This window comes from Oncorhynchus clarkii, chromosome 5, assembly GCF_045791955.1.
Source record: "Oncorhynchus clarkii lewisi isolate Uvic-CL-2024 chromosome 5, UVic_Ocla_1.0, whole genome shotgun sequence".
In the NCBI taxonomy this organism is placed as follows: Eukaryota; Metazoa; Chordata; class Actinopteri; order Salmoniformes; family Salmonidae; genus Oncorhynchus; species Oncorhynchus clarkii.
Genome location: NC_092151.1, coordinates 61,510,593 through 61,525,286, shown reverse-complemented (window position 1 = coordinate 61,525,286; position 14,694 = coordinate 61,510,593). Strand labels below are relative to the sequence as shown.

Genomic DNA, 14,694 nt, shown 5'->3' with positions numbered 1-14,694 from the left:
TGCTAAAACATTTTGGGCATGTTACTCATGGATGTTATTCTCGCACAATAACAGACAACCATTTATATGGTTTACTCTTAAAGTGGTTCAGGAAATCTCACTTAATATGTAGGTGTATCAGTGGCAATGAATCTAGAGACCCACTACATTTCTTTGGAGGAACTGACAGCTTGAGCAATTGTTTTGTATTATAATATAAACAGAATCGTGGCAAGCAATTCTTCAAATATAAGTTTATAAGACTTGCCATGTCTACTCTTGCAAATTTACAAATTACTCGGTTTTAGAAGCTAAAAATATGAACTTGTTCCTGATGTTCATATTAAAAGAGAGGTACCAATGTTGCATTGGATGTATTGTACAATAGGCATATTCAATGATACTTAAAGTACATTAGATACCGTATAATTAAATATTTGGTCCTAAAATACAGCAGGCACTGGATTTGTTGTGTAACATTTATCCAAGACATGCCCTTTGTTGGATCTCACAAGTAAAAAAAAAACTGGACAACAATTATTTTCCCTTAACCAAACACCTTGCCAAAGAGGGGTGTGTAATTTCCAGTGTTGGTCATTAATGAGTTAATTGTATTACCCTCTGGTGAGTTCACAACTTCTCAGGGTAGTAAATGTTATATCATTGCTCTAAATGGGAGTATGAGACACCGTCCCAGAATAATTGTTGATTATAGCCCTTGAAAACAATCGTTATGTCCATTATGCAACAAGGCTTTGTTTTATATAGGGTGACAAAACAATTACCTACAATTCCAAACTGTATGAATAGTTGTTTCAGGCAACCACATCAGAGGGTTGCGTGACAAACAGTAGCCATTTTGTATTACACTCCCACCTAGTGTCAAACCCATGTCGTCATGAGGAAATGCATAAGTAATAGACACTGAGTGACTGAAATCTACTAGATAACCCATGAGTAATAAGATATTGGTCTGATAGCATTATCATTTCTGGGACAATATATAGATTATATAGATGTTTGAACTACCGAGCATTAAATGTCCATCCATACATGTTTATGATAAGCTTATATATTTAAATAAACCAATATAGAATCATTCACTTGAATATTGAGCGGTAGCACCCAAAACATCTTTATTTTCAAATGGATTGTTTTGTTCAGGGGTTTACATAATCTGCAAATCAATATTTCACTTAATTTTGTGATTTTTTTTACATTTAACTTCATGTAGAAAAAAAAATGCACTGAAACTCACTGATTATGTATGATTGAATAAGAAGAGGCTGAGTTAGAATGTCTAGAAGGTTAACTACAATGGATTTTCCCTCTGTAGTTAGAGGAATTCAGTAACATTTGACAATCCAGCATCCAAATAAATTTTCCAAAAAGCCCCAAGCCAAATGTAGTTTGTTTCTTAATTGAAAGAGCAAAACAATGATATCAGTGCAACTTAAGTCAGTAAGAAACTGAGATACCCAAATCAGATGGACCATACTTATACTCAAACTGGAAATAAAATTATCCTCCATCACTACCACAGTGGATGAATCAAATTATTTAAATATTTTAAAAAGGTGTGGGCTACAAAGAATCAGAACAGTGCAATTTGAGGCCATATGGCATAGTGCTACAAGCACTGGAAAGTTCCAGGGGATGAAGGGGGAGTGTAGTTGAGATATATACGTGATGTGTATGGTTGAGACATACGTGATGTGTATGGTTGCGGTGGGAACAGGTGTAATGTCGTCGATGTTGGTTGAAATGTGTGTGCATCGGTTTATTGGTCTTTTGTTTATGTAGGGTTGTTATTGTTTGAGTATGAATGATAAATTCATATGTACTGTTGTTAAAAAAAAACTTAAACTTAAAATTTGATAAGATGTTTCCAATCCATGGAAACAAGATGCAGAATCCAAACCAAGTAGACATCCTATACTTAGCCTCCTTTCTCCTCCACTCCTGAAAGTTCCATTTTGAGGCCTACAACTGTACAGATATGGATGCTACTTTAAAAAAAAAAGTGAATGCAATATATTTATCCTTTTTCACAAATTGCTGTGCATCCAAAGTATTAAAATGAATATACCTCTCATTGTAAAACAACTGTCTTGGTAAGAGACCAGAAAAACCTCCCACCCTTGTCTGCCCTCAGAATGCAGGACTAACTGACTTGATCTGTTGTTGCATGATGAGGTTATCCAGAGTGACCCCCCCCTAATGTTCCTATTCTCCCCCAGGCAGGGGGTCAGGGGGCGCACCATTCCTGAAGGCTTGAGGAGAGCCTCAGGTGGAGAAGAAACGCATCAACTTTCATTTGATTGGATTCCTGCTGGCTCCAGTCCAGTGTGAGACAGCGCTCCAAGTGAGAATGAGACTGGGTGTGTGCTCTTAGTTCCCCTCTACAGCCAGAGACTGGCACCCACTCAGGGCAGTTCACAGGGTGGTGTGAGGTGGATCATGTTTTTTTAGCAGTTGTTGGCTGAGTTCTCGTTGTTGGTTGAAGTGGAGGACGGGGGTGTAGGGGATGAGGCCGCAGCAAAGTTCATCCCTGATAGACCTGGAGGATTCATAGCGGTGTTCTGTCCACTCAAGCTTTTCCTGCACACTGGACATGTGTCGTGCTGTGGAAGCACACAGTGGCACAAACACAGAAGACATCACTATATAAATCAGTCATCTTCAAGAATTTAAAGTAGGGCCAGTAGTTTTTACTGACCACTTAACTTGCCTAGGAGAATATATGTGGGCCAATATATGTTTGTGGTTAGGTGATGTGTGTGTGGGGGGGGGGGTGTAAGGTCATATAGGTTTTGTCAATGATAGCACTAAAAGAAGGGCATATGAGTGGAAAGGTCTTACCTGTTCAAGCCAAGGTATTATGCAATCATTATGAAACAAATGATTACATGGAAGTTGCCTAACATTTTCTCCAGCACTGTAGTCTTCTTTACACACTGGACATTCTAGACCTGAGACTGGAAACAAAACAAATTCAAGATGTAAATGGCTTAAAAACACCACCAAACCCTATGACTCACTGACTTCCGTAGAAAAAGAACAAGACCACAACAAGTCCAGCCCACAGGTGATGCAATTGACTGTGCTGTACATGTGTGTTAATGTTTAGGGTCACTCACCAACATGCTCCTGTGTGATTGGGATTGTGGGAAGGCTCTTGATTTTGTCCCTGTCAGCTGGCGGAGGGCCAGTGTTCTCAAATTGATTTAATAACTAAGGGACACATAAAAAATACATTTTTATTTCATACCGCGCAGATCTTGCTGTCCAAACGCAACCATTTTCACAATGCAAATATGCAGGCATGTGTGCTTTTTGACAGTTAATTTAGAAACTTTAATAATGTGAGTGGTAAACAGTCAATACGTACCTGTGTAATGATTGCATCTAGTCCGTTGGCACCCCAGGCATAATCCATGGGGTTTGAGTGGAGCACGCCCCTATAAAAATAAATATTAAAAAAACAACCGTGTCAGATGGAAGAAAAAGAGTCAGTTGGCTGACCTCAAAGTTTAACATAAAAAATGTATTTAAAAAGGGGGCATAGTACATCCCAGTATCCTGAGACTAATTATACTCACCAGGGTCCCACACCAATATTTGGCATTGCCGTAGGGGCGATTATTCCATTCACTAGCTGCTGAATGATTCTACACAAGATGACAAAAAAAAACATGATTATGTTCTGCATGCATCCAAAAATGAAACCTAATTTCATCATTGCTTACATAGAACATGGTTGACAAGCTAAATGGGAATGTAGCCATGTGTTATATCCTTCCTGTTTGGCCCTGTCCGGGGGTGTCCTCGGATGGGGCCACAGTGTCTCCTGACCCCTCCTGTCTCAGCCTCCAGTATTTATGCTGCAGTAGTTTGTGTCGCGGGGCTAGGGTCAGTTTGTTATATCTGGAGTACTTCTCCTGTCCTATTCGGTGTCCTGTGTGAATTTAAGTGTGCCCTCTCTAATTCTCTTTCTTTCTCTCTCTCTCAGGGGACCTGAGCCCTAGGACCATGCCTCAGGACTACCTGACATGATTACTCCTTGCTTTCCCCAGTCCACCTGGCCGTGCTGCTGCTCCAGTTTCAACTGTTCTGACTTATTATTATTGGACCATGCTGGTCATTTATGAACATTTGAACATCTTGGCCATGTTCTGTTATAATCTCCACCCGGCACAGCCAGAAGAGGACTGGCCACCCCTCATAGCCTGGTTCCTCTCTAGTTTTCTTCCTAGGTTTTGGCCTTTCTAGGGAGTTTTTCCTAGCCACCGTGATTCTACACCTGCATTGCTTGCTGTTTGGGGTTTTAGGCTGGGTTTCTGTACAGCACTTTGAGATATCAGCTGATGTACGAAGGGCTATATAAATACATTTGATTTTATTTAAATCATCAAAGCTCAGATGAAGAGACAAGCCTGTCACTGGGAACTGCTGACATGTATAAAGTTAAAAAGGTCCCACAAGTCACTGAGCTTACCCCTCTAGAGTGGGCACTCCCTCATGTCTCCCTGCCTGTCCCCGGATGTCATGGCGGCCGCGAGGTTGCCTGGCGCCGTAACGCTGCCGTGATGCCAACTCCTGTTCCCGCCGGTTCTCTGTGTCGCGGTTGTCCTCTGTTCCCTGCCCCGCTCCAAAATCAAAGGAGTCGTCAAAGACACCCAGAGCAAATTGTCCGTAACCCGATGGGAATGTAGCCATGTGTGAAGAGTCCACATTCTACAAGAAAATGACATTTAACATACAGCCGCATTCATAAATTACTTGGAGTTCTTTCTGTATTATTCAATGTTAATAGTCAACAGAAATCCCAACTACATCAAAATTCAACTGATGGAATCTTTCCAGAATGCACAGAGGCGTGCTTTTGTGTTTGATAAGATAATATCATGGTCTAGCCTGGGTTTATCAATAAGCAGAATGAATAAGCTGCAAAAACCTCTAACGACTGTTGGTTCTGATCACCGCTGGAGATGGTGGATGTGGACCCATTTTCACTGCTGTTCAGGAAGAGAAACATAGAAAATAACAGTTAGCAATTTTGGAAAGATGTTTTTATATTTGTGCACACCCTCTTGACCAGATTGATGTAATCATAGGTGAAACGTTCTGTGATGCCAAGTGACAAAATCAATTGAAATCTTTAATCAGAATGTCAACAGTATGCCTGCCATCACACATTTAACAAACCTTCTTTCCTCCAGCAGTTCCTCGATGAAGCCAGATTCACACCGTGGACATGTGTAATCCTGCAAACAAATATTACAATGACTTTAGGTGTCCTTTTCACATTCACTACCACACATTGAGCATATAGCTATTGAATTCCTACTTCACTACATTCAACTATGAACGTGGACAGCTTCAAAGAACAAGCATAATCAACAAATAATCCTGGAAGGACTTGAAATGTTTTCAGTATGTAATTCAGTTGTCATTAGTACCAAACTGGGGAAAGCCTACAGATGAACATTTCATTGTGAGACACACCTTTAGTATTCTGTGACAGATTGTTCCAGGCCCTGACTGTTATGCTGGTGTGATTTAACTGAATGGCACACACACAGAAAGAATGCAACATGCCATTGTCACTGACTAGCATTTCAACACTAGACATAATATTTTACATTTGGCATTGGAATATGCCAGCAAATGACCAACCTATGTCTACGCTTTCTAGAGAAAACCTTAATGCCATAATGGAAATATTTACAATAAACTGTTCCTTGGAGAGAATGGTTAATTAAATCAATATCTCACGACCAGCTAAATACAAATCGTCCTCTGCTGCAGCTGATCTGGATGTAGTCATAAGGCCTACAGGATGTTTGGACACTGAATGAAATCCTTTAGTAATCATTCATTGCTAATCTGGACGTAACTGTCATCACATGCCATTGCCAAGCATTGCTGACTGATAAAGGACGTTCTGATGCATTCCTTGGCTAAGAGTGCTTGTCCCATCATGTCTGATTTCTTGCTAGCTAGATATGTGAGTCACATTTATATCTTGCATACATGTAATGCCCTAGCTAAGTAAACTAGTTAGCACGTACACAGCCAAGCTAGTTACAGTAGCTAGTTACAACCGACGCAACTCTAGACAGGCTGGCTAATTAGCTAGCCATCTTAACCGAAAACCATATCAGATACGGTTAGGTTAGTTGGTTAACTAGATAGCGAGTCTCTGATTTCACACACCATCCTTCCAGCTTAAAATATTAGCTAACTAGTTCTCATTAGATAACTGTCAGTTGCCAGACATGGACAATCTAGTTAGCTCACGTTAGCGTACTGCTTAGCTAGATACTAGCCAGAGTGGCTGTTAGCTAGCTAGAAATGCGAAGGACTCCAAACGTCCAAGACCAACATCAATGTATCTACTCTCCACGACTATTGTCTTTAACTTCTTGCTTCTTGTCAACGTCACTTACCGGGAGGCGAGGGCTGATCTCTTCCGAACATCTGTGACAGAAAAACTGTCTGGGCCATGGAGGTGCTTCTGCCATCTTTTTGGTTGTAGAGGGAGAATGTACGGCGAAATGAAGGGGACAATAATCATTCGCTCACTATAATATAGGCATTACGTCTCAGTGAATGTACGACGCGCTATAATGAAATACATCAAATGTCTTAAATCTGTATTATTCAGTAGGTAGCTAAAGAAAAACAATGGCATATTTATTTAGGCCTAAATTAGCATTTTCGTTGCACTTAGTTTCCAGTAAATTAGCAATACAAAACATCTTCATGTGCTTCACTGATGTTTGTTGTATAATGATAAGGTAAGAAGCAATACTAAGCCAATATGCATTTCTGATAGTTAAAAATAATAATAATAATAACATGAACAACATACATTATAACTAAAGAAATTCCGGGGAATAATGAAGCGCTATGTTCTATTTCACTTTTCTGATGGCGGGTCTACGCAGTATTGCCACATGGTGGCGCTTTTGTGTCCTAAGTATATTGTTTTATTGCTGATCTCCAGCAAATATTGCCCCTCAGTAGGTAAAGTATTCTTCATATTAATGTACAGGATTGTGGAACATTTAGTGACCAGTTGAGAACCTATTGGCAACCTTCCTTTCACCTTATGTAATACTAAAAGATCCAGAGTCCAGTTAAAAAAATAGATAATGCTGGTCTATTCTATTACATATTTTGGGGGATTTTACAATTGATGTGTATAAACCCTGGCTGACTGACAGGGGGCTCTGTATTGAAGCCACCGTGCAGCCATATTTTGGAAGCTATATAAATGCATTTATTAATGTCTACATTTGTTTTTGACAAGTATATTCTGTTAGACACCTTACTGCATACGTTTGAATTGTATTATGTGAACGGAACATAAACAAATAAAACAAAATAAAAATATAGCATTTATTCACAGTATAGGTCTACTAACAAGTATATTTTTTTATAACTAACCCTTTATAGACCACAGCCTGTCGTAGTAGGGAGCGCCTACTCTGTGAAGTGCGCATGTGCAATAACTCAATTCACCCTTGCATTCTTTCTAAACAACGCAAGTTTTTAACTATGTCGAAGGGTAAAATCTACAGAACTTAGTCTACTCTGTACGTAACAGATTGTAGTTTTGGGAACAGAAAACTGTATTGAGATCAAATGTTTAATCGATGAGAAAATGTGCAATATCTCGGCCAAAATCCATCTCATACCATCTTCTCCCACTGCCGGCCAATTAGCTTCTTCTTGTCACCATATTTGGTAGTGAGTGGAAACGCCAGCCGGATGCTTCACCTTTATACATCCGGTGAAATATCTGCCTAATTGTTCTATCTGTGGTAGTAATGTTTATATGTGATGTCTATACCCCCATGGTTGCTATTTCTATGTTTTGGTCATTGAGAGGCTTTGAAGCCACCGGTCGGCCATATTGTCACTGCCCAGTAGGAGCAGTGCTCCACGGGAATTAATGGAATCCTACAGTATTTCAATTAAATGTTTTAAGGACAAAATTATGTGTCTTTAAGTATTTTTTGTTGTAGAGGGGACAGTAACATTAGTACTCTCATTTAAAAAAAATATATATTATTACATTTATGTTTAGCTCGCATAAACGTATGCATTAAAGGTGTCTATAATATAATAAACGTGTTAAAAACTAATGTAAACATTAACAAATGCATTTCTATAGCTTCCAAAATCTTTTTTGACAATGGAATACCAAGATGGCTCCGAGGTGGCTTCAATTCAGCACCACCTGTCAGTTATCCAGGGTTTATACACATCATAGGTTACTGTCCCCAATTCATCATATAAATACTAAAATACACTTAATTTTGTCCATGAAACATTTTATTGAAATACTCCTATGGGAGACTTCTCATTCTGGGGAGTACCAAAATGGCGGCCAGTGGCTTCAAAGCCTCTAATTGGCCAATGCATAGCATGACTCGTTCCAGGGTTTATATATACACATCATTGGATTTGACAAGCTGTGGGTTTCAGAGATATTTTAGATATACAAAGTAGATAGTTTGGATCTATTTATCTGTTGTCAATGTACATAATATACTGAACAAAAATATAAACTTTATGCTCAACAATTTACAGTTCATATGAGGTAATCAGCCAATTTAAATCAATTCATTAGGCCCTAATCTATAGATTTCACATGACTGGGAATAAAGATACCCATCTGTTGGTCACATATACTGTACCTTAATAGAAATGGGCCTCAAAATTATCTTGTCACAGTATTTCTGTCTATTCAAATTGCCATTGATAAAATGCAATTGTGTTCATTGTCCATAGCTTATATCTGCCCATATCATAACCCCACCGCCAACATGGGGAACTCTGTTCACAACATTGACATCAGCAAACGGCTCGCCAACATTACGCCATACACGTGGTCTGCGGTTGTGAGGCGGGTTGGACACACTGCCAAAATGTCTAAAACTATGTTGGAGGCAGCTTATGGTAGAGAAATGAACATGACATTTTCTGGCAACAGCTTGGTGGACATTCCTGCAGTCAAAACTTGAGACAACTGTGGCATTGTGCTGTGTGATAAAATTGCACATTTTAGAGTGGCAATTCATTGTCCCCCAGCACAAGGTGCACCTGTGTAATTACCATGCTGTTTAATCAGCTTTTTGATATGCCACACCTGTCTGGTGGATGGATTATCTTGGCAAAGAATAAATGCCCACTAACAGGGATGTAAACAAATTTGTGCACAACATTTGAGGGAATTAAGCTTTTAGTGCGAATGGAACATTTCTGGGATCTTTTATTTCAGCTCATGAATCATGGGACCAACACTTAACATGTTGCGTTTATATTTTTGTTCAGTGTAGTTCAAACATCAAATTTTAAAGCATTTTCAAGATTGCACTGCCCAGGTGGTCTTGTAGTTATGTTAAAGAGGAGAGCTTGATTGATAAGACCCAGGGCACTATGCAGGTCTGTTTTTATTTTGGAGATGAAAAATACTTCTCCTTTAATATTTCACTCTTTCACAGGTAGCTTTAATGTTATCTCCAGAGAGGCATAACAGCAGTGATTTATGGTCAGCTCTGGCAGCTTTGTAAGATACTGTATCACTCCAGCATCCAGGGGTATTGAGTTTACTGTGCTACCTTGAGACAAATCTCCAGTATTTGGCACCACATGTTGAGAGTAAGTAGGAGTTTCCGCCTGACTGTCCTCTAGCCAATCCCAGCTCTCCAATCTGCTCGGCTGATTTGATGTGCTATTTCATACTCCTACCATACCGAAACCATTATGGTTTTGCAAACACAGAAGTCTTAAAGCCATAGACCCAGAATGAAGCCTTGTAATAAAATACATCAACATTAAATGATGCCAAACTAGGATACTTTTGATTGATTTGGACTAAATACAGTTGCCATTTTATTGCCAATATACCTTTAAAACTAATTAGAAAAATGGCATAGTAAACACAATGTATAAATTGCCCAGCCTAATATACAAATTGTCATGGCCTTTACAGCCCTGTGGGTAGTTATGCCTTTTAAAATATTTTCCATCACATTAGTTAGTTTAGGTAAGGACTGCTTCTCTTTATCAACTGAGAACATTTTTACAGTGATAGGATTTCATGTGGATGGAATGTTCTGCCCATAGGAATTACATAGTAACCCAGTCAGTTAGTCCACAGCTCCGGTCCTGTATCCTGTGGTGTCTGATCACTGTTGGAACTGGAGGGGCACTTCTGTTCTATGGGCTGTGAATAGAGAGGTCTGATAGCACTAAGGTTGCTATGTCTAAGTTGCTGAGGTAAGCTATTGCCTCCCTGCTCCCCAGTGTGCCATTGCTGCAATTCAATATTCATTGTTGCACTTAAATCTGGGGAATGTCTGTGAGCAGACTGAGCAGACCAGGTTCAGAGACAGGTCATGTGAGCTGTTGGAAACAATGCAAGACTGAGCGAGCCCTCTGATCATGCCACCGAAGCAATATGGGGTTGAGATATTGAATTGATAAGTGTTGAAAATAGAACTGAGATTACCATTCAAGTATTTTAGCGTGTCCCTGAGTCATGTAGAAGTAAGATATGGTGACAGGCAGCAGTTCAATATGAAATATGCTGAATAGCTCAAAATGTGTGCATGCCTAGAGCAGGGCTGTTCCTGGAGAGCTACCGGTTTTTCGCTCTAATCACAGTTGTAACTAACCTGCATCAGCTCATCAACCAGTTAATTATTAGAAGCCCGGGCCTAGAGTAAATGGGATGGATTAACACTGTAATAAATCAAATCAAATGTTATTGGTCACATACACAGATATAGCAGAAGTTATTGCGGGTGAAGTGAAATCCTTGTTTTCCTAGCTCCAACAGTGCAGTAGTATCTAACAATTCACAACAATACACACAAATCTAAAAGTAAAATAATGAAATTAATATATAAATATTAGGTCGAGCAATGTCAGAGTGTTATATACATATGAAATGAGTAAATTAGTAAGTAACCATTATTAAAGTGACCAGTGATACCATGCCTATATACAGTGCCTTCAGAAAGTATTCAAACCCCTTGACTTTTTCTACATTTTGTAACGTTCCAGGCTTATTATAAAATGTATTAAATTGTTGTTTTCCCGTCATCAATCTATAGTCGTGGCCAAAAGTTTTGAGAATGACACAAATATTAATTTTCACAAAGTCTGCTGCCTCAGTTTGTTTGATGGCAATTTGCATATACTCCAGAATGTTATGAAGAGTGATCAGATGAATTGCAATTAATTACAAAGTCCCTCTTTGCCATGCAAATGAACGGAATCCCCCAAAAACATTTCCACTGCATTTCAGCCCTGCCACAAAAGGACCAGCTGACATCATGTCAGTGATTCTCTCGTTAACACAGGTGTGAGTGTTGACGAGGACAAGGCTGTCTGTCATGCTGATTGAGTTCGAATAACAGACTGGAAGCTTCAAAAGGAGGGTGGTGCTTGGAATCATTGTTCTTCCTCTGTCAACCATGGTTTCCTGCAAGGAAACACATGCTGTCATCATTGCTTTGCACAAAAAGGGCTTCACAGGCAAGGATATTGCTGCAAGTAAGATTGCACCTAAATCAACCATTTATCGGATCATCAAGAACTTCAAGAAGAGCGGTTCAATTGTTGTGAAGAAGGCTTCAGGGCGCCCAAGAAAGTCCAGCAAGCGCCAGGACCGACTCCTGAAGTTGATTCAGCTGCGGGATCGGGACACCACCAGTACAGAGCTTGCTCAGGAATGGCAGCAGGCAGGTGTGAGTGCATCTGCATCCACAGTGAGGCGAAGACTTTGATGATGGCCTGGTGTCAAGAAGGGCAGAAAAGAAGCCACTTCTCTCCAGGAAAAGCATCAGGGACAGACTGATATTCTGCAAAAGGTACAGGGATTGGACTGCTGAGGACTGGGGTAAAGTCATTTTCTCTGCTGAATCCCCTTACCGATTGTTTGGGGCATCCGGAAAAAAGTTTGTCTGGAGAAGACATGGTGAGCGCTACCATCAGTCTTGTGTCATGCCAACAGTAAAGCATCCTGACACCATGTATGTGTGGGATTGCTTCTCAGCCAAGGGAGTGGACTCACTCACAATTTTGCCTAAGAACACAGCCATGAATAAAGAATGGTACCAACACATCCTCCGAGAGCAACTTCTCCCAACCATCCAGGAACAGCTTGGTGACGAACAATGCCTTTTCCAGCATAAGGCAAAAGTGATAACTAAGTGGCTCGGGGAACAAAACATCGATATTTTGGGTCCATGGCCAGGAAACTCCCCAGACCATAATCCCATTGAGAACTTGTGGTCAATCCTCAAGAGGCGGGTGGCCAAACAAAAACCCACAAATTCTGACAATCTCCAAGCATTGATTATGCAAGAATGGGCTGCCATCAGTCAGGATGTTGCCCAGAAGTTAATTGACAGCATGCCAGGGCAGATTGCAGAGGTCTTGAAAAAGAAGGGTCAACACTGCAAATATTGACTCTTTGCATCAACTTCAACTTCATTCTCAATAAAAGCCTTTGACATTTATTAAATGCTTGTAATTATACTTCAGTATTCCATAGTAACATCAAAAATATCTAAAGACAGTGAAGCAGTAAACTTTGTGGAAATTAATATTTGTGTCATTCTCAAAACTTTTGGCCACGACTGTACACATAATACCCCTTAATAACAAGGTTAAAAGGTTTTAAGAAATGTTTGCTAATTTATTAAAAATAAAAAATAGAAATATGACATTTACGTAAGTATTCAGACCCTTTACTCAGTACCTTGTTAAAGCACCTTTGGCAGAAATTACAGCCTTGAGTCTTCTTGAGTATGCTTGGCAAGCTTGGCACACCTTTATTTGGGGAAGGTTCTCCAATTCTTCTCTGCATACCCTCTCAGGTTGGATGTTGAGCATTGCTGCACAACTATTTTCAAGTCTCTCCAGATATGTTTGATCGGGTTAAAGTCCGGGATCTGGCCAGGCCACTCAAGGATATTCAGAGACTTGTCCCGAAGCCACTCCTGCGTTATCTTGGCCCTGTGCTTAGGGTCATTGTCTTGTTGGAAGGTGACCCTTCGCACCAGTCTGAGGTTCTGTGCACTCTGGGGCAGATTTTAATCAAGGATCTCTGTACTTTGCTCCATTCATCTCTGCCTCGATCTTTACTAGTCTACCCGTCTCTGCCTCTGAAAAACACCCCCAAAGCATGATGCTGCCACCACCATGCGTGAAGCATGGTGGTGGCAGCATCATGCTTTGGGGGTGTTTTTGATGGTGCCTGGTTTTCTCCAGATGTGATGCTTGTCATTCAGGCCAAAGAGTTCAATTTTGGTTCCATCAGACCAGAGAATCTTGTTTTTCATGGTCTGAGAGTCCGTTAGGTGCCTTTTGGCAAACTCCAAGCGGGCTGTCATGTGCCTTTTACTGAGTAGTGGCTTCCATCTAGCCACTCTACCATAAAGGCCTGATTGGCAGAGGGCTGCAGAGATGGTTGTCTTTCTGGAAGGTTCTCCCATCTCCACAGAGGAACTCTAGACCTCTGTCAGAGTGACCATCGGGTTCTTGGTCCCTTCCCTGACCAAGGCCCTTCTCCCTCGATTGCTTAGTTTGGCGGGGCGGCCAGCTCTAGGAAGAGTCTTGGTGGTTCCCAACTTCTTCCATTTAAGAATGATAGAGGCCACTGTGTTCTTGGGGACCATCAATGCTGCAGAAATATTTTGGTACCCTTCCCCAGATCTGTGCCTCGACACAATCCTGTGTCAGAGCTCTATGGACAATTCCTTCGACCTCACGGCTTGGTTTTTGCTCTGACATGCACTGTCAGCTGCGGGACCTTATATAGAAAGTTGTGTGCCTTTCCATATCATGTCCAATCAATTGAATTTACCACAGGTGGACTCCAATCAATTCGTAGAAACATCTCAAGGATGATCAATGGAAACAGGATGCACCTGAGTTCAATTTTGAGTCTTATAGCATAAGGTCTGAATACTTACAGTTGAAGTCAGAAGTTGACATACAATTAGGTTGGAGTCATTAAAACTTGCTTTCAACCACTCCACACATTTCTTGTTAACAAACTATAGTTTTGGCAAGTCGGTTAGGACATCTACTTTGTGCATGACACAAGTAATTTTTCCAACAATTGTTAACAGACAGATAATTTCACTGGGTCAGACGTTTACATACACTAAGTTGACTGTGCCGTTAAACAGCTTAGAAAATTCCAGAAAATGATGTCATGGCTTTAGAATCTTCTGATAGGCTTATTGACATAATTTGAGTGATTTGGAGGTGTACCTGTGGATGTATTTCAAGGCCTACCTTCAAACTCAGTGCCTCTTTGCTTGACATCATGGGAAAATCAAAAGAAATCAGCCAAGACCTCAGGAAAAAAATTGTAAACCTCCACAAGTCTGGTTCATCCTTGGGAGCAATTTCCAAACGCCTGAAGGTACCACGTTCATCTGTACAAACAATAGTACGCAAGTACAAACACCATGGGACCACGCAGCTGTCATACCGCTCAGGAAGAAGACGAGTTCTGTCTCCTAGACAGAACGTACTTTGGTGCGATATGTGCAAATCAATCCCAGAACAACAGCAAAGGACCTTGTGAAGATGCTGGAGGAAACAGGTACAAAAGTATCTATATCCACATTAAAACGAGTCCTATATCAAAATAACCTGAAAGGCCGCTCAGCAAGG

At 40.5% G+C, this 14,694-nt stretch overlaps 1 protein-coding gene across 2 annotated transcripts; it reads right to left on the bottom strand.

The window, feature by feature from the left end:
• Positions 1–1,078: 1,078 nt before the first annotated feature.
• Positions 1,079–6,899, bottom strand: LOC139409154 (E3 ubiquitin-protein ligase RNF126-like). Of its 2 annotated transcripts, XM_071153925.1 has the most exons (10): positions 6,857–6,899; positions 6,432–6,506; positions 5,188–5,246; positions 4,937–4,997; positions 4,478–4,716; positions 3,582–3,650; positions 3,371–3,440; positions 3,120–3,213; positions 2,842–2,957; positions 1,079–2,603 (listed from the first exon to the last, which is right to left on the bottom strand). In XM_071153925.1, exons 2-10 carry the CDS (start codon positions 6,504–6,506, stop codon positions 2,448–2,450), a joined length of 939 nt encoding a protein of 312 aa, XP_071010026.1. In that variant the 5' UTR covers positions 6,857–6,899; the 3' UTR covers positions 1,079–2,447. The 2 variants fall into 2 exon arrangements, with proteins under 2 accessions (XP_071010026.1, XP_071010025.1); XM_071153924.1 differs by lacking the exon at positions 6,857–6,899 and having other exon boundaries at positions 6,432–6,544.
• Between the last annotated feature and the right edge of the window lie 7,795 nt (positions 6,900–14,694).